The sequence below is a fragment of the Rhincodon typus genome, chromosome 38 (genome assembly GCF_021869965.1).
Source record: "Rhincodon typus isolate 14 chromosome 38, sRhiTyp1.1, whole genome shotgun sequence".
In the NCBI taxonomy this organism is placed as follows: domain Eukaryota; kingdom Metazoa; phylum Chordata; class Chondrichthyes; order Orectolobiformes; family Rhincodontidae; genus Rhincodon; species Rhincodon typus.
The window spans coordinates 2353663-2373604 of record NC_063369.1 but is presented as its reverse complement, the minus strand read 5'-3'; the positions used below and the strand labels follow the sequence as shown (position 1 = coordinate 2373604).

General features: G+C 45.8%; 1 protein-coding gene across 4 annotated transcripts in view; it reads left to right on the top strand.

The window, feature by feature from the left end:
- Positions 1–19060, top strand: part of LOC125487262 (ras-specific guanine nucleotide-releasing factor RalGPS1-like) — a 45690-nt gene extending 26630 nt beyond the window's left edge. For all 4 annotated transcript variants that reach the window (XM_048618067.1, XM_048618071.1, XM_048618070.1 and 1 more), the window contains exons 9-16: positions 7310–7447; positions 8636–8726; positions 9442–9506; positions 14088–14193; positions 15022–15140; positions 16336–16393; positions 17702–17773; positions 18770–19060. In XM_048618067.1, coding sequence (XP_048474024.1) covers positions 7310–7447; positions 8636–8726; positions 9442–9506; positions 14088–14193; positions 15022–15140; positions 16336–16393; positions 17702–17773; positions 18770–18923 — 803 coding nt within the window. In that variant the 3' untranslated portion in view covers positions 18924–19060. The remainder of the gene's footprint in view (positions 1–7309; positions 7448–8635; positions 8727–9441; positions 9507–14087; positions 14194–15021; positions 15141–16335; positions 16394–17701; positions 17774–18769) is intronic.
- Positions 19061–19942: the final 882 nt, after the last annotated feature.

Sequence of the window (19942 nt, the reverse complement as noted above, 5' to 3'; positions counted from 1 at the left end):
AGTATCATCATGAAACAAACAAAATTGTGAACTGTCTGCCGTATGACAAAGTTGTTTCCTAAGCTGATAGATGTATAACCAAACCATCCCCTCCTCTCTAAGTAGTACTTCAGGTTTGTGATAATTAACTCCAATTATAAAAGTCATCATCCCAGAATTCATACTCTCTTTAACCATTTTGAACTGGCAAAGAAAAGGTGTCGTGTTGACTCCAACTTTTGTTTAATTACATCACTGATTTAATTTGAACGTTAATGTCGGTGACATAAGTTACAAAAATATAGGTTTCAGGATGAACAATTTGGAGAAGTAACTGAACCCAGTTAATGCCAATCTACTACTGAAGGCCAGACCATACTTAGCGATTGATTCTTTTTTTCCTTAGTGTTCAGGACGAGTGATTCTCAGAAAGAAATAGTTCAAGTAATTCCATGCCATGTTATTAAAATGTACAGTACCAGTTTAGCTGAAAAATATTGCAGCCTTTCTTTACTGGTCACAACAACCCTGCCTTTAGATACCACCTTTAACACAGTTAAACATCCTGAGGTGTTTCACAGCACAGTTTCTTTTTTGGGCAGTGTTTTGACACTGTGCCACATACAGCTTCCAAAAACAAGGGGACAGAAAGCTGCAGTTATGTAGAAGTGTCATGTTGAACTCAAAGTCTTGACTCTCTGTATCTCTCTCCACAGATGCTGCTACACCTGCTGAGTTTCTCCAGTGCTTTCTGTTTTTATTCCAGATCTCCAGCACCTGCAGTACTTTGCTGTTCAGCCCCAGGCCCATGGGCTTACAATAGTCATCAGGAAAATGTTAGAAGCTATTATTGTGACAGAAGTTACAGCAGGTACCTGGAAGGGTTCAACATGATCATACAGAGTCGCCATGGTTTTGTCCGCAGGAAATATTGTTTAACTAATCTATTGGAGTTCCTTTGAGGAAATGACATGCTGTGGATGAAGGGGAACCAGTGAATGTAGCACCACTTAGATTTCCAGAAGGCATTTGATTAAAGCACCACACGAAAAATAACAGCTTGTGTCGTAGGGGTAATGTATTGGTAAAGATGGAGGATTGATTGGCTAACAGCAAACAGCCATCAGAAGGTTGTTCTTGGGCAGGCAGGATGTCCTGAGTGGTGTGCCACAGGGGCTAGTGCTGGGAACGCAACTATTCACATCTTATATGAATGATTTGGCTGAAGGGACGGTAGGTGTGGTAATACATTTGCTGATGACATAAAGTTGTGAAGAGGATATAAAGAAGCTACAAAGGGATATAGATGGTCATGTGGCAAATGGAGTACAGGCAGTCCCAGTTTGCACACGGGTTCTGTTTGCAGGTCAATTTGTACAAAACTCCATATAAAATAGTCATTCGTAAGTACAGAAAATGTTCATTTCTGGGATCTTTATAATTACACCCTTGCACGGGTTTGCGTTTCTAAGTGCAAATGTTCACAAGTCAGGGAGCCCTGTCTAATGTGGGAAATGTGAAATTGTCTATTTTGGCAGATTGAATAAAAAAAGAAATGCATGTTGCCTAAACACTGAGAGGATGCAGAAGTATCTGGGTGTCATCGTTCGTGATTTGCAAAAGGTTAGTATTCAGGTGCAGCAAGTAATTCAAAAGCTAATAGAATATTGTTTATTGTGAGAGAAATTGAATACATAAGCTTATGCTTCACTTATACTGGTTGAGACCACATCTTGGCTCCTTTAGTTAAGGAAGGATGTTGGGAGTAGTTCAGAGAAGGTTAACCAGACTAAGACCTGCAATGGGCATTTTGTTTTATGGGGAAAGGCTAGGCCTATATCTTGAGTTTGGTAGAATCCAAGCTGACAGGATTGAAACATATTAGAGCCCAAGGGGTCTTGACCAAGTCGAGAGGATTTTTTCAATCTGTGGGAGAATCTAGGACTAGGGGTCACGGTTTGAAAATAAGGAGTCACCTATTTAAAGCAGAGGTGAGGAGAATTGTTTATTTCATTCCTCACCGGGTGAATCATTGGAATTTTGTTTCTGCCATGTTTTAAGAAAGCGAGTGCTTGAATCTTTTTTTAAAGGTTAGATTCTCGATCAGCAAAGGAAGAGTGATAAGATTATTGTGGGCAGTCAGGAATATGGTGTAATCAGATCATGGTCTGGTTGAACAGGGTCTGAGGGGCCTTCTGTTGTCGCTGATTTATGTCTTTGTGTGTGATTGCTGCTGGAATTCTCACAGTTGATGAGACAAGGGGTTTGTCTATCGTTGTTTGTTTTTCCGACTGAGGGAGGAATATTGCTGAGGAGCCTGGGGTGACATGGGAATCATTAACAATTTCCGGATTATTGGGACATTAGCCCACCTGAATAGCAGAATCTGTTTTTACTTGTCTGATTTCTTAAGAAATGTTGGTATGTCTTGTCTCCCTGTGGTTCGGTACAGTACGTAGACTCTTCAGAGAAAACACATTTCGCTTTCTTTGCAAAACCTTAGCAGTCCAATTTAAATGAACAAGGACAATGTACTTCACTGGAGCGTTGTAAGGTAATAATAAGTCCTTACCTGTGAGCAGACTTTAGCTGACCAATAGCTGGATATCTGACTGCTTTTAACATTCTCAATTTCAGATTAGAAGGGAATTGTCCAGTGAGAAACATATTCCTGTACGTTTAATTCCGATGGATCAGTTAACCACTATTCCCTCTGTGATCCTGGTCAGCAGCTTGTGTTCAAAATCTTCACGGGGTCAAGGTTATCGTCGACTTCTCAGTCAGAGGAGCAATTGTCACTCGTTCCACACTGCGCTGCAGTGTGTGTGTGTACAGTTGAGCACTGCCCTGGCTCTCTCTCTCATGGACTTATCTGAATCAGCAGCCGGTCTCCTTGTGGCTTTCCGCCCTTTAGTAGTTCAGCCTGTCAGACTGATTAACTGATGTTGTTTTACCACCCTCCAGAAAGCTACAGAGGCTCCTCCCAAACACAGTAAACTGCTGATCAGCATTGACTTGGGAATGATACCATCTCCCAGCCTCTTCTCTCAACTCGATTTTATTTTTTTTTCATTCAAACTGGGCATTTCTCGAACTATATGAGTTGAGATCTGTATCCTGTGTGAAACCAGCTTAAACCTAAAGGTAAATAAAAACGAAAGAACTGCAAATGCTGTAAATCAGGAATGCTCTGTAGAAGGGTCATAAAACCCAAAACGTTAACTCTGATTTTCCTTCATAGACGCTGCCAAACCTGTTGAGCTTTTCCAGCAACTTCTGTTTATGTTCCTGCCTTTAAAACTAAAGGTGCTGCACGTGTGTGTGTTTTTTCAGTGAATTAATTGGGGCTGGAGGTGTGGCAGGAAAACAGTCATGTAAATAAAATGCTCCAAAATAACCCAACTTCATCACTTCAAAAATAATCGCCACCCCATGTGGGAGTTGATGGAGTGACTAGGTGACCAGAATCCATTCCCTCTCCCGATTTTCTCTTTCACAGCACATGGTGCCAGCTGCTAGACTGATTATTTTAATTTCCCCCCTCCCCATTCACTGCCTGGAAACAAACCCCTGACCTCACTGTTTTAGTGCTTGGGAGTTTGTGTTATTGCAAGCTGCCACAAACTGATGATGACGATGACGATGTCTCCGTGATGTTGATTGAGAGATAAATATTGACCAGGTCTCTGGGAAAAACTTTGCTATTCGTTTTAAATTGTGCAATGGAAACCTTTTTCATTAACCTGAAACCTTGATGGAAAGTCTACACCTAAACCAGTACGGCACTCCATCAGGTGTGGCTCTCCCTCTGTACACCTCTGCCAATGTTGGCCTGGATTTTGTGTCTCAGTTCCTGGAGTGAATGTTGACCCTGTTTAAAGCAGGGGCTACTTGCACCAAGTGGTTGAGGAAGTGAGAAAACAGTTTAAAATATCCAAAGCATGGTGCTGACTGTCACACCAACACACAGTCGCTGAATGAGGATCCACTACTGTGCAATACTGCTCAAGCAAGACTTCGACCTTCCCCTGTTCTTTCAGTGGCTGAGCCAGAGCGATATTCTCTGGGCTGAGATTTTAGCCTGACTGGGCTAATGTGTTAAAACTGGCCTGATCTGTCCTGGGCTGAGATACGGGAAAGATTAGCCTGAGTTCCCAGAGCTGAAAGCCAGCTGGGGGGTGTCTGTGTATGTGTCTGTGTCTGTGTGTGTGTGCGCGCGCTTGCTCTACCCCTTTGTAAGCCAGTACCTTCAGGAGAGGGAAGCAGTGGGAACTGGCAGAGCAAAAGGCATTTACAGGGCAAGTAAGGTTACTTCACTTTGCAAACAAATCTGCAACTATTAGTCAACCACGACCAAAATGGATGTGAGAGTGGATTTTAAAGTATACATTCGGGTCAGTGGCCTCCATGTCTAAACAGTAGCTCACTAAATTGTGTTGTTTTGAAGCAGTTATCTCGGGTTTATTTACTGAACTGAGGGATTTACAGATAGTGAGTGCTTCCAGAGCTGTTGGTGAGCTTTCAGGAGGGCCTCAAACTGCCCAGGAACCGGCAGGAATGTTCTGTTTAAAATCCCGGTTCAATGTGTTGCTTTATAATGTAACTGCAAGGTGCTCTGGACTGGGTATTAAGCTCTGGTGTTGCCTTTCTAAACCTCTCTAGGTCACTTTCCTCCTTTCAGACACTTGTAAGACCTTCCTATCTGCCCAAGATTTTAGTCACCTGACCTAATATCTCCTTGCACAGCTTGGTGTCGTACCTTGTTTTATAACGTTCTTGTGAAGCTTCTTGGGACGTTTCATCACCTTTTAAAGGCAATATATAGATGTCAGTTGTTTTTCATTGTTAACCATATAATCCATTTGCTTTTAAATTTGAAATTGAGATATCAAGAGTTTATTCCTACTGTGGAGAATTGCTGTTCTCTACCATTTCCCAGCATCATATTTGGTCCAGGGTTCACAATACACACTTGTATTTGCTCACACACCCTCACTTTTACACATTCGCCCTTGTGCTCGCTCACTCATACACATTTATTTACTCACTTGCACGCATACACTTGTGTGTAGACACTCTCGTTCATGCTAGCACATTTGTACACCCACACGTACACACTCACACGATCTCGCACACATTCACACACCTACAGACACACTTTTTCACTCTCAGCCCACTCCAACTTGAGTTCCTGCCCTGGCTCCAAACTTGCCCCACCCTCTGTTACCATTGGGCGATGGATGGGGTGAGTCTGTTTACAGTTGCTGTCCAGGTACAGTAGCCTCTGGGTGCAGTGTCCAGCCAGGCCAGGCTGAGGCACTGCCCATTGTCCATCCCTGATAACAGCCAGTTCGAGGTGACCAGGTTGGGCACTGGAATGTGTATCTCTTCCTTCACATCACTTACCTGGGTGATATTGTTGGGAATCACTGATCTGGGTGTCCCCGTTAGTATCATGTTGGGTGACTAGCTCCTAAAGTACTTCATTGCCATTACAGTATATTGGGATGTCTTGAGGTTGTGAATGGTGCTACATAAATGCAATTATTTAATCCTTTGACAGTGGCCAGCAAGCCCCCACCTCCCCCAGTACTCAGCAGGCTGGAGCGTTGCTTAGAGTTTGAGCAGATGGGTTATGTTCAGAGAAGAGGGGGAGGGAGGTTGGGCAGGAACAGGAAGGAAGTGATATGGCACTGGTCGACAGCCAGGGTGACCTGATTGCAACCTCCCATGGTGAATGTTTGCAGATCAGGAACTTTTCCCCCAGAGAAGTGGTGGGAAATGTTTAACATTTCCACAGTATTTACCCAATGTTGCTCTCGTTTTAGATCAAGGATGTACTGCTGAGCTGCCTGCTTATGTCACTCTGACCTGGAGTTTTACAGGAGATTCAGAAACTGTCTGAATTCATTTTTGATCTTGTACCTTCAAGAAGTTCAGAATTGTCATATTTCCAAGTTCCTTTTTAATAGAATTGTGGCTCTGTGTGGCTATAAAATTTAAGCATTACAAAGACAAGGTGTTGATTTTGTTTCAGTCTTCAGTGGGGTAAGGTAGCACATTATTACTTCGTTAGCGATCTAGAGACTCAAAACTACTGCTCTAGAGAGAGGAGTTCAAACTAGGGAAATTTCAAATGAATGGATAAACCTGAAATAAAATGTTAATCCTATTCATAGTAACGAAACTGCCAGATTCTTCAGAACTCTACATTCACTGAGCCTGTCTTGGTAGAAACCTGCCATTCGTGGTCTGTCCAGTGTGAATCACTATACACAACAATGTGGTTTACTCTTAAATGTTTTCGGAAACAGCTGAGCAAGTCACCCTGTTCTATCCCACTGTTACAGAACAAAGTATTGAAGCTGTACCTGCACACAGGTTCACCAAAATCTTCCCAAGGGCGAATGAGGATGGATAATAAATGCTAACATCTCAGAAATGAATTTTAAAAGATCTCTGTAGTTTTCAGGTTGAGGATTCAGTTCTCACCGTTGGTGTAGTAACCCCACCCTGCCCTTTCAGAGGGGTGGGGTGTGTTCCCGAATTAATATGTTCAAATGTGGATCCAGCTCCATGTGGGATTTTTTAAAAAAATCATCCAGGGTGTCACTGGCTAGTCCAGCATTTAATCCCCCATCAACCCACATTGCTGTGGGTCTGGAGTCACGTGTAGACCCAGACCAGGTAAGGAGGGCAGTTTTCCTCCCTAAAGGACATTAGTGAACCAGATGGTCATCGTTAGACTTCTAATTCCAGATTTTTATTGAATTCAAAACCCATCTGCCCTGGCAGGATTTGAACCCTGGTCTCTGGGGACCTGGGTCTCTAGATTAACAACCCAGCGACAATACCACTGGGCCATCACCTCCCCATGTGCAGCCAATCAAAGGAGGGTGTCAGTTGGTGGGGAGCTGCCTTTCTGAAGTGAGTGTATATTTCCCAGAGAGACCAAAAGAGTTTTACTGAGTGACATGATGACTTGTGCTAGACCAGATACTGCCTGTGTGAAATGAAGGAAAGGACAAAGAAATATTTCTGTAGCGTCTTCCACAACCTCTGGATCGCCTTAAGATGAAGTTAGTTTTGTAGAAGAATAATCTTTGTAAACTGAGATTGACAGCTTCCAATTTGTGCACAGCAAGATCCCACGTACAAAGAGTCAATGACCCAGTTAACATACTTTAGTGATGCTGGTTAAGGAAACATTTGTGATGCAACAGTTTAACTTCCTTCACTTTGTGAAATTTAATAACCATCAAAAGATTTGTATTTCAGAAAGAATCCTCAAGTTTGGTATCTCTGACACTGGGCTCCTTGTCTCTTCCAGGGATTTACTTGTCTGACCTCACCTACATTGATGCTGCATTTCCACAATCGACAGAAACCTTGGAGAAGAAGCATCGCTGTGATCTGATCAATAATGTTTTACGTGTCATCTTTGACTTTCAGCAGTTCTGTGAATATGGTAATAGTGTCTGACCATCACCTATTGTTGTGGAGGTGCTGGTGTTGGAGTGTGGTTGATAAAGTCAGAAAGTCACACGACACAAGGTTATAGTCCAACAGGTTTATTTGCAGTCACAAGCTTTCACCTGATGAAGGAGCAGCGCTCCAAAAGCTTGTGATTTCAAGTAAACCTGTTGGATTATTACCTGGTGTCATGTGACTTCGGATTTTGTCCTCCTTTGGGTAAACTGAGACTGTGGGCTGTTTTTAACTTTTTGCGTCTTTCTCAGTAAAGTCCACCTGCTGGTCCAGAAGAGATCCTTTCATAGAATGGAGTCCATTTAAATCGGGAGAGGCAGCTGAAGTATTTGACACCCTGCAGTGACAGCCGGTTACAATATCCAGCAGTGACCATAGACTTAGGAGCAGAAAGTAGGCCATTCAGCCCATCGATAATGCTCTCCTATTCTGGAATCACAGCTGATTTGATCATCCTCACTTTCCTGCCTTTTTCCCTGTAATCCCTGATTCCCTCGCTGATTAAAAATATCTATCTCAGCCTTGCATATACTTAGTGACCCAGCCTCAACAGCCCTCTACAGCAAAAAATTCCCCAGATTCACTTGTCACTTAAACAAGAAAAGTCCTCTCCATCTCTACTGTAACTCCTTACTCTGAGATTATTCCCACTGGTCATGGACTCCATCACAAGGGGAAATGATTTCTCTGCATCTACCCTTTCAAGCTGCTGAGAATCTTGTATGTTTTAATCAAGTTTCCAGCGAGTAAAAGCTTCATATTAGTGAACCAGATAGTGTTTCTTCTCCCTCAGTTTTCCCTGAAGTGAGCTTTCAATTCTGGATTTATTAATGGAGTTTAAATTGCGCCAGCTGCCCTGCTGGGAATTGAATTCCAGGCCTCTGAGTTACTCACCATTGACATTAGCTCTGCTTCATGACAGAGCATCTGTTTTTAATGGGTCTGGTGGCACTGATGAGAAGTGAGCTCATTGCAACTTTAGACACTCTCACTAATCACACTGTGTTGTGATCAAATTGGCAAATCAGTAAACAAATTGTTGGCTATGTCTGATGGATTCATTGACACTTCGAGTGAGGGTGGGAGTGTGTTAGCGTTCTTGCCTCTCTCCGTCTCTCCTGCTGTCTCTCACATTTCCTCCTCACGGTCTGACTTGGATGATTTGCAGATCTTCCAACATTGCCTCATGTGGAGAAATACCTGAATTCCCAGAGATACATTGAGGAACTGCAGGGATTCTTGGAGCAGGACAACTACAGGTTAGTTCTGCACTCGGCTGTGCTTTCAGTGAGGAAATTATCCAAAAGGTCAGCTTTTACTTTTTCTCAATCAGGAAAGGAATGAAACTTTGCTGATGGGAATGCTGGCTGTGCTTCAGAACGCTCCGTTACCCAAACTGAATTAGGGAGAGGACTGGGATATGGATTATGTTCGTAAAAATAGAACATGGGGGTGGCACGGTGGCTCAGTGGTTAGCACTGCTGCCTCACAGTGCCAGGGATTTGTGTGAAGTTTGCACATTCTCCCTGTGTCTGTGTGGGTTTCCTCTGGGTGCTCTGGTTTCCTCCCACAGTCCAAAGATGTGCAGGTTAGGTGGATTGGCCATGGGAAGTACAGGGATAGGGTAGCTGTGTGTGATGCTGTTTGGAGGGTCAGTGCAGACCCAATGGGCCAAATGGCCTCTTTCCACACAACGGATTCTGTGATTCTGAGATGATGTGGGAGAGGCAGGGTGAGGATGCCAGTAACTGGAGGGAGTGAATGTGTTAAATCGAGGAATTTGGAGTGAATTGAGTGAGTTTCACTCTGTGTCTAACTGTACATTGAGGCTATCAGTATTTCAGATGGAAAGTGTTCTATTTGTATCCACCTGTTCACAGTGACTTACTGAAGGGTGAATAATTTCCAGATTAATGCATTGTTTTAACTGTTCATGGAGCCCTAAAAGTTTTGTGTTTTGGTATCTTTCTACAGACTGTCTCTGAAGATCCAACCTGCAACATGTGCTCAGCATCCGGTTTCCACGAGAGACTCTCGAGGTGAGACTATTCTTCAAATCCTGCCATAAACCTATTAACAAACTGACAATTCTCAGAGGCTGAAGTTGATTGATCGAGAGACCGTGTGTGGTGTTTCTGTCTGTGGACTAGTTATCCAGACATACAGGCTCATGTTCTGGGGACACCTAGTGGAATCTAAATTCAGTTCAAAAATCTGGGCTAGTCTTCATGATGGTGACTGTGCTAACCATCATTGTTTAATTTGATTTATTATTGTCACATATACCAGAGTACAGTGAAAAGTATTGTTTTTCATGCTAACCAGACAAATAATTCCTCACATAAGTACATCGCGGTAATAGAACAGAATGCAGAATATAGTGTTAGTAAGAACTGCTGATGCTGGAGTCTGAGATAACAGTGTGAAGCTGGAGGAACACAGCAGGCCAGGCAGCATCAGAGGAGCAGGAAGGCTGACGTTTCAGGTCGGGACCCTGTTACAGCTACAGAGCAGGCGCAGAGAAAAGTCAACTCTAATATGAGAGGTCCATTCATAAGTCTGATAACAGCGGGGAAGAAACTGTTCTCAAATCTGGTATATGTTTTCAAATGTTTGTATCTGCTGCTCAATGAAAAGGTGGTAGAGGAGAGTATAACTGGGGTGGGGGGGTCTTTGATTATATTGGTCGCTTTCCCAAGGCAGTGGGAAGTATAGAGAGAGTCCATGGAAGGAAAGTTGGAGTTTGTGATGGACTGGGATGTGTTCACAACTCTCTGTAGTTTCTTGCGGTCTTGGGCAGAGCAGTTACCAAACCACACTGTGATACGTCCAGATAGGGTGCTTTCTATGAGATTGTAGGAACTGCCAATGCTGGAGAATCTGAGATAACAAGGTGTAGAGCTGGATGAACACAGCAGGCCAAGCAGCATCAGAGGAGCAGGAAAGCTGATGTTTCGGGTCTGGACACTTCTTCAGAAATAGGGGAGAGGAAGGGGGCTCTGAAATAAGTGGGGCGGAGAGGGGGAAGCGGATGGAAGATGGATAAAGGAGCAGATAGGTGAAGAGGAGATGGACAGGTCAAGGAGGCGGGGATGGAGCCAGTAAAGGTGAGTGTAGGTGGGGAGTTAGAATGGGGGTCAAGGTGGGGATGGGGGTGGGGATTGGTCAGTGAAGTGGGAGGAGCGGACAGGTGGGAGAAAAGACGGACAGGTCAAGGAGGCAGGGACGAGCTGGGCTGGTTTTGGGATGAGGTCGGGGTTGGGGAGATTTTGAAACTTGTGAAGTCCACATTGAGACCATTGGGCTGCAGTGTTCCCAAGTGGAATATGAGGTGCTGTTCCTCCAGCTTTCGGGTGGCATCATTGTGGCACTGGAGGAGGCCCAGGATGGACATGTCGTCCAAGGAGTGGGAGGGGGAGTTGAAATGGTTTGCGACTGGGAGGTGCAGTTGTTTATTGCGAACCGAGCGTAGGTGTTCCGCAAAGCGGTCCCCAAGCCTCACCTTGGTTTTTCCGATGTAGAGGAGGCCACAACGGGTACAGCGGATGCAGTATACCACATTAGCAGATGTGCAGGTGAACATCTGTTTGATGTGGAAGGTCTTCTTAGGGTCTGGGATGGGGGTCAGGCGGGAGGTATGGGGGCAGGTGTAGCACTTCCTGCGGTTGCAGGGAAAAGTGCTGGGGGTGGTGGGGCTGGAGGGGTGTGTGGAGCGGACAAGGGAGTCACGGAGAGGGAGGGACCAGCATCATCCCCACCTCCTTGACCTGTCTGTCTTCCCTTGACTGACCAACCCCCATCCTAACTCCCCACCTACACTCACCTTTACTGACTCCATCCCCGCCTCCTTGACCTATCTGTCTCCTCTCCACCTTCTATGATCGCCTCCCCCTCTCTCTCTCTTTATTTCAGAATCCCCTTCCCCTCCCCCCATTTCTGAAGAAGGGCCCAGACCCGAAATGTCAGCCTTTCTGCTGCTTGGCCTGCTGTGTTCATCCAGCTCTACGCCTTGTTATCTCAGGGTGCTTTCTGTGGTGCATCCATAAAAGTTGGTAAGAGTCATTGTGGACATGCTGAATTTCCTTAGCCTCCTGAGGAAGTAGAGGCATTGGGGTGGGCTTTCCTAACTGTAGTGTCAATGTGGATGGACCAGGATAGATTGGTGATATTTACTCCTTGGTACATGAAGTTGTCAACCATGGTGGCACTGCTGCCTCAGAATGCCAGGGATCCAGGTTCAATTCCAGCCTTGGGTGACTGTGCAAACTCCACACAGACGTTCTCCCTGTGTCTGCATGGGTTTCCTCCGGATGCTCTGGTTTCTTCCCACAGTCCAAAGATGTGCAGGTTAGGGTGGATTAGCCATGGGAAATGAAGGATTATAGGGATAAGGAAGGTGGGGTGGTGAGTCAAGGTGGATGCTCTTTGGAGGGTTGGTGTGGACTTATTGGGCCAAATGGCCTGTTTCCACACTGTAAGGATTCTATGACCACCTCCCTCTTGGCACTATTGATACAGACAGCGGTGTGTCCTCTACTCCACCTCCTGAAGATGACAAACTCCTTTGTTTTACTGACATTGAGGGAAAGATTATGGGTCTTTACACTATGCTACTAAACTGTCTATCTCTTTCCTGAACTCTACTGTTTGAGATCCTATCCACTACAGTGGTATCGTCAGCAAATTTGTAAATGGGGTAAGAGCTGAATTTGGCCTGAGTTGTGAACGTATAGGGACTATTGTAAAGGGCTGAGTACGCAGCCTTGCAGGGCACTGATGTTGAGGATTATTGTGGAGGTGGTATTGTCACCTATCCTTACTGATTGCGGTCTGCGGGTCAGAGAGTCATGGATCCATTTGCACAGCAGGGAGCAGAGTCCTAGGTCTTGGAGTTTGAAGGTGACTTTTGTTGGAAGTATGGTGTTGAAGGCAGAGCTAAAGTCAATAACTAAGAGTCTGACATGGGTATCCTTGCCATCCAGATGTTTCAGGAGTGAGTGAAGGGCCTATTGTGACAGTAGGCGAATTGTAGAAGATCAGGACAATCTGGGAGACTGGAGTTGATAATGTGCCATTACTAACCTCATGAAGCACTTCATAAAGATGGATGTCAGAGCCACCAGGTATGTGTCATTAAGGCACACTGCGAAGTTGGGTAGAGTATTTGCTGCTTGTAAAGTGGTAGTGGGGGGAAAGAGTGCATGGTCCCTTCTAAAAGATTGCTTTTTAATCTCCAAGCCTAAAAAAATGTATGCAGGCAGCAGCAGATGCATAGAGAGTTCTTCACATTGAAACATTATATCAAAAGGCTTACTGTTAGCAGGCAAAGCAGCATTTTTATCAAGACAACAGTTTTTGAATTTGGCCAAATAATTTAAACCAGGTCCTGGATACTAAAACCCAATTAATTTTAAATTTGATGGTTTTGACAACCTAGGACCCAACCTATTGTAAGGAATTGATGGGTCATCAAGGTTATAAAAGAAGAGGGCATTTGAAAATCGGTGCGAGAGTCAACTCTCATCTGCCAAGAGAACCGCTCTTGGCTGTAAAAGAGAGAATCACTGACTCTCATGGAATTCTCTAAGCTCTCAGAAAACCATCATCTAAACTAAAGGTATAATGGCACTCTTAGCTAATATTCCTGACACAGATTCAATGGAGAAAGGCGTTCCTGACTGACGATCAGTGGCAAGGGTACGGAGCATTCTGAAAGACTTATCCTGGCTGTAATTTTGAGAGACTAAGTTTGAATTTATTTTTTATTAAGTTGGGTTATATAAGTGGGACGTATACCAATTGGAACAGCATACCATTAGAATTTTGTTTTATTTGGAAATATTTAATAGTTAAGGGGGAATTGTTTGGTTTGCTTGTAGTTCTGTTAATTTGTTTATTGTAAGAGTTAGATGAATGCATTATTACTTGTTGATTATAAAGTGAGTATCAGAATCTCTTTCATTTAACCACTCCTTTATAACAGATTGGTGGGGAAGAAACGTTGAGAGATAGGTTAAACACTTTTTGCACTTTGTTTAATGGATTGCAAGGCGAGCTTCTCTGGACTTGAAACTGCATTGTTTCAGTCTCCCCTGTAGGCTACAGTGTCTCCCCCATTTCCCGGTAAGGTGTCTGCTTCTTCTCAGGCCCGGGATCCGAGTGGGTGGTCTGCCATTCCAGAAGCTAACTGGGTGCGTCCGCTGGGGTCCTGGGCACTGATTGTGACCTTGGGCATTTTTGGGGGGGGGGGGGGGGGGTGGTGGGGTGGTGGGGGGATCTCGTTCTCCATCTGGTCAGATCTCCTCATGTCGTGTAGGGCATTGGGTGTTAACTATAAAACCATGTCTGTAGCTGATGCCCTTTTATGGAAGGAGACCCATCACCCTGACCTGGTCTGAGCTACATGTGACTCCAGGCCAGCATCAGTGTGATTGACTCTTAATTGCCCTCTAGGCAATAAATGCTGGCCTTCTAAGTGATGCTCAGCAGGTAGGAGAAATGTTGATTTGTGTTGTGAAGTATTTTGTTTTGAAATTCTGCGAGTATATTGAGCAGACATCCGGCCCAGGCTTTAACCATGGAACAGACTGTAAAGGGTTCTGTGTCTTCCTGTTCCTCAGGCTCCCTCTCCGCCAGTGAGGAAACGAAACCTTGTCATGGTGATGCCTCGGTCACATATCTGTGTTTAACGCGAGGGCACCGAAGATGGCGGAGTGTTGATTACAAGTGAGTGATGGTCCCAATCAGGTATCTGTTTATAATCTCCTCTGTGAGGTGGATGGACAGGGCTGTGGGATGTTAGAGGTTAGTGACACATCACCATTGCTCCGTGACCAACGCAGCCAGGATATTCTCCCAGCAACAAAACCAGAACAGACCCTGGATTCCCTTCGAACGTGCCACAGTCTGTCTCTGGGCAAGAGAGACACCAAACCCTCCACTTTAATGATGGTGTGTTGTGGTAACGCTTTTGGGACATATTTCTGTTTTCATCGTTGGGAGACAGTGAACAGATACCAACAGCATCTCGTCCCAGTTGCTTTCCCCACACTGGGCAGTGTGAAGCGGGGGTGGGGGGGGTTCGTGGGAGGTGGGGGGCGCATGGTGGACAGAGAGACCCTCCCTGTTGGTGGGAGGAAAATGTGAGGAGAGACCATGTGTGTTGGTGGAAGTGGGGGTTACTGGCCTGTTGGCCTGTGGAGAGTGAGCCCTCTATGTGTCTTCCTGTTGTCAGTCCCTGTGACATTTGGGAAGTCCCAGTTGAAAATCAGATCGTGGCAGAGGGTTGGCATGTGCTGACCCGAGCTGAGGCAGCATTCGAACGCTCTGAGAGAATGGTTATTGTTTTACCTGTAGGTGAGTGTCTCTGGGGTTGGAGGGAGTGTTGCTGATTAAAGAGGCCCGTGGATTTGGATCCGTGTGGTTGGAGAGAAGGGTCAGGGGATGGTTTTGGTTTTACTTACAGCTGCAGATTAAATGCCTTCGCTGCTTCTCTCTGTTTTTACCCCCAAACCCACCCCACACTCTCTCTTGTCCACTATTGTATATTGACAGAGCTGGACAGACAAACACCAGCAATCACAGAAGTGCCACGTTTCCTGGCTCTTGGCCTCGGTATCTCCTCGATGACAGTGAGATGGAAGGTGATGCATCGTGGGTGATGCAGGCGAGGGGTGAGTCTACCCACGAGTGCTCTCCAGGTCAAACACCACCCACTGGCAGATATGGCACCATTTACCACCCAACCAGACTTGGCCTCTTTCTGATGCTTGGGGTTTCCCAAAGGGAGGGGGTTATTGGAGACCCCCAGTTGGTGGAGGTGGGTACGCTATGGTGGTGGGCATGGGAATTTGTGAGCTTCTGCTGTGGTGCTCTGACACAGTGCCAACACTGTGTGGCCTTTCCCCTGCTCACTGTTTTCTCACTGGTGGTAGGTGTGGGGCTTGTTGGGTGAATCTGTGGCTGTGAAGAGATTTTTTTTTAAGAATCCCTGGAGTTTAAAGACCTTGCGACATGCTCAGCAGAACGCTTCTAACGTTCTTGGGTCTCTAAGTCTGTGATGTTGAGATGGGGGTCACACCGGGGTTGGGGGGGCGGTGGAGTTTGGGAAGCCCTGTTTAGATCTGAACAAACTCTCAATGTCCCACAGCACTTCACAGCCAATGAGGTTCAGGCGCTGTTGTAGGTACGGAAACCAGCAGCCAGTCTGCGCACAGCAAGATCCCGAGTAGAGAATCTACTCAGTTGACGTTGGTTTGAGGACTAAATGTTAAGCAGAACCCTGTGGTGACCTCTCCTCTCCTGCTCCTGTTCGACCAATGACCGTGGCCTTGGGGGTTTAAAATCTCACCTGAAGGATCGTACCCCTGATCCTTCCCCCTCCACCCCCACTCGCCGAGCTGCACCAGAGGCTGGGAGGGGGTCGATTCAGATAATGAGCTGAAGGCTTTGGAACTTGTTTTTGTAACCTCCTGATGCGGGGTGGGGGTCAGTTGGGTGGTTTTTTAAAATTTTTGTTTGGTTATTGGCCATCGTCACTTTCAGCTGATCTCGGACATTATCGCATTGCTGCTTGTTGGAGCTTGCTGTGCACAATTACCCGCCACCTTGCAGAACAGGACCAGTGTCTTCAGTGGTTACACATCCTAGTGTTGTGCAGCGCACTGTGGTGTCTGTGTGTTTGTGAGCCCTTCACAAAGAACCAATGTTGTTTGTCACCCCCACAGCAATGGAGCATTTACATTTCACACACTCTTACACTTTTACTGTCTCCTCCCTTCCCCAGTCCTTGCTGAACCTACCTAACCTGAGCCAGGGTTCAGGGTAGTGTGAGGGGATCAATGATTCATTTTAGTTTCTTGTTCACAGCCTCCCAGGAAGAAAGCTGTGACGTTGGAGAGAGAAAACCCTGTTCATCTTTTGAACGGTGAGACAGACAAACAAATTACAGCTGGTTGAAACTCTCTTTAAGCAGAGAAAAGTGAATATTTGGACTCCCTGCTCTGAACCCCCGTGCATTGCGAGCTTAACATAAACTATATTCACATTGCCAGGAGTACAGGAGGTGAGGGGGTAATATCACAGGTGGATGTTTTATGATGCAGAATGAGGTCAGTCTGCCTATCTGGGCTATGCCAACTCTCCAAATGAGTATCTTATTTAGTGCCATTTTCCTGCCCCCTCCCTGTAAACCTGTTGCTGTTCAAGTAACCACCTAACTCCCTTCTGAATACCTCAATCAAACCTGCCTTGACCTCTCTCTTGGGCAACACATTCTAGACCCAAACCGCTTGCTATGTGGCAAGGTGTTTTTCTGAGCCACATCACTTTTTAAAATCTCTCGTTCTCAATCTTTACAAGAGTGGGTCCAGTGTCTTCCTAGCTGCTCTATCCAGCGCACTCATGCTTTTGAAAACCTCTGTGAAATCTCCGATCAACCACCTTCTGTCCCAGGAAAACAGCCATGACTTCTCTAACCCTGTCACTGAAGTTTCTCATCCCTGGAAATCTCTCTCCCTCTCTCACTCCAATGGGTTTGCATCCTTTCTGGGCATCATGTACATAATACTCCAGCTGAGGTCTAACACGCCTTGTACAAGGTCAACGTCACCTCCCTGCTCTTGTACTCTCTGTCCTTCTAATAAACCAAGGACCCTAAACACTTTATACTTACTGCTCTCTTCCCTGACCCCATCCTGCCACCTTCAGTGATCTACACCCAGCTCAGACCACCCCTGAACCATCTCAGGATTGATTGAGAGTCTTTTAGGATTTTGGAAAGAATTGACAGGGTAATTCAAAAGATTTGTCCACTGGTGAAGGGTTAGGATAAGGGGGGCACTAATCAAAAATGGGCTGATGGGAACAAAAGTGAGGAAACACTCAGACAGAAAGGAAATCAGGAACAAAAACAAAGTTGCTGGAAAAGCTCAGCAGGTCTGGCAGCATCTGTGAAGGAGAAAACAGAGTTAACGTTTCGGGTACAGTGACCCTTCCTTTTTTAAGAAAGGAAATCAATGCTAAATCAATCATTTAATAGTTTTTAAATGCTCAGGTTCTACTCTCTGTGCAGTTGTAGGGTTCATGGAGCCATGGTAACTGGCTGCAAATAACTGACAATGTTATTGAAAAGTGAGAACAGGCTGGAAGTGTTGAATGGCCTCCTCCTCTTCCTGTAACCCCCAACCCAACTGCGCAGGTGTTAATTGGGATCTGTTTTACTTTATTTCCACAGCAACAGTGGGTTCTACTGCTCCCTGGGCCGTGTGACAAGGTCAATGTGGAACCCTCTGAGGAGCCCGATCGGGTACGTACACCACCCCACTCCTTCCCCCACCATCGGATAGTCAGCACCCACCACACCCCGCACTGTCCGATAGTGAACACCACCCCTACCAGCACCATCAGTTACTCAGTACCCACCCCAGGTAGCATAGGGAGTTCTGGTGTCCCACTCTCCTATTGCAGCACCAGGATTACGCTGAGAGCTCCTGTGTGTCGCAGCTCGGACTGTCCTCCAACTGCTTAGAACACGGTGTGTAGGTGTCAGATATAGGATGGAGTGGGAGTGGGGCGTGAGGCTGACAGGTGAAGCCTCTCATGTTTGAATAGGCTGTTAGCAAATAGCTGGAATAGTGACAAAAATATTGCCATCATATTCTGTAATATCTGGGAGAGGAAGGGGTTTAGAAACAAATATCGCTGTCTGGTGAGGTTAAAATTGTTACAGAGATAGTGGGAACTGCCATTGCTGGAGAAATGTCAGCTTTTCTGCTCCTCTGCTGCTTGGCCTGCTGCGTTCATCCAGCTCTACACCTTGTTATATCGCTGTCTGGTGATTCTTGTTAGGAAGTGTTTGTATATACAGGTGGGGTTGAATCATAGAATCCTGACAAAGAGGTCATTCGTCCCATCAGGTCTGCACCAACTCTGCAAAGAGCATCCCTTCCAATCTCAGTAAGCCCATATTTCCCATGACCAATCCACCTAACACTGCACATCTTTGGGAGGAAACTGGAGCCTCATCTCCTGTGACTGAGCACAGTGAGACTTGCATAACCTCCCGTCAGGGCAAGGCATCGGACACTGGCAGAGCTGTGGGATTGTATCCTGGTCTTGGGGAAAAGAGCTGGGAGGGAATCCTCAGTTCCCTTTCTATCCCCACGTCCGTAACGGTGCCAGAAATGGAGAGGCTCTCTCATCACAGAAGCAGTAACTAATGGAGTATTTGAACATGGAGAGTGATGAGGAGTTGTGAAATTCACATTACTGGAATAATTGATCCCAACTTTACTCAACCTAGAGCCATGCTGCATCCTGACGGAGGGGCAACAACTATGGAAAGTGTGCTGAGAAGGAAAACTGTCCTGAAAGACAGCAGGAAGCCAGCGGTAAGGGGAGCAATGAGACATTTATGTTCTGCTTGGTTTCTGACCTTGTTTCCTGATGTTAGCTGAAACAGTTTCAGTTGGTTATAAATTCTGTAACAGAGCCATTGGTACTAATCAATGTTTGATTCTTGCTAGCCCCCAGCTTCTGTTGGGTAATGTGCTTGTAATTTTATATTTTGTGCTGGGACTGAAATACCTTTTTCAGGATGACCATCAACCACACGTTAAACACTGCACCTCCAGTGACCTGACTCCACCGTAATAAGGAAACAACCACAAGAACTGCATTTCTGTAGTGCCCGTCACCATGTCAGGGCACCCCCCAACATTTCACTGCTGGTGAGGTAGCTGTGGATGTGTGATCACAGCTGAAGGAGGTGCTGATGTCAATCTGTGCACAGCAAGCTCCCGTAACCAGTAATGTGATAATGACCAGACTTGAGTGACGGGATGGGGGAGTTGTCGGGGGAGAGCAGGGAAGATGTTGGCCAGGAACCTGGGCTGAATTTGCCGGTACCTCTTTGGGGTAGTGGTGATAGGATTCCCCGGAGAGCAGGCAGGGGATGAGAGACAGACCTCACCGACAGTATGACCCCACCCTCGGTGCTGTAGTTGGAGATCAGCCTCGTGTTGTCCTGAAGGTCCTGGGGTAGGGTTTCAATGGGCAATGATCCAGAGCACAGAGGGGCCCCCTCTCTCAGATACAGTGACATTTGGGGTAATGCTATCCATCTATCAGCTGTTCTAGCATCGACCTGCTGTTTACTTCCCCTCCCCACTAATGTCTACGAACACCTCTTAAACCTACTTAATGGTGACTTTTAAACAAAACATTTAAATGTGAAGAACTCTAAACAACCCATATTCCTAATTTAGCCCCTTCTATTCAGTGTTTATGTTTCTAGACTGAGTGGTTTTGTGTTGCGGGGGGGAGTTTGGTGGTTCCTTGGGTGTAGATTAAGTGAACATTAGGAAGCTCCTGTGCCCACGGCTCATTCAGTGTCAATTGGTCAGACAGGCTAACCTTCTTAGAATCTGTGCAGTGAGCATGGACCACAGCTCCTGCCCCTGCTCCCACCCAGTCA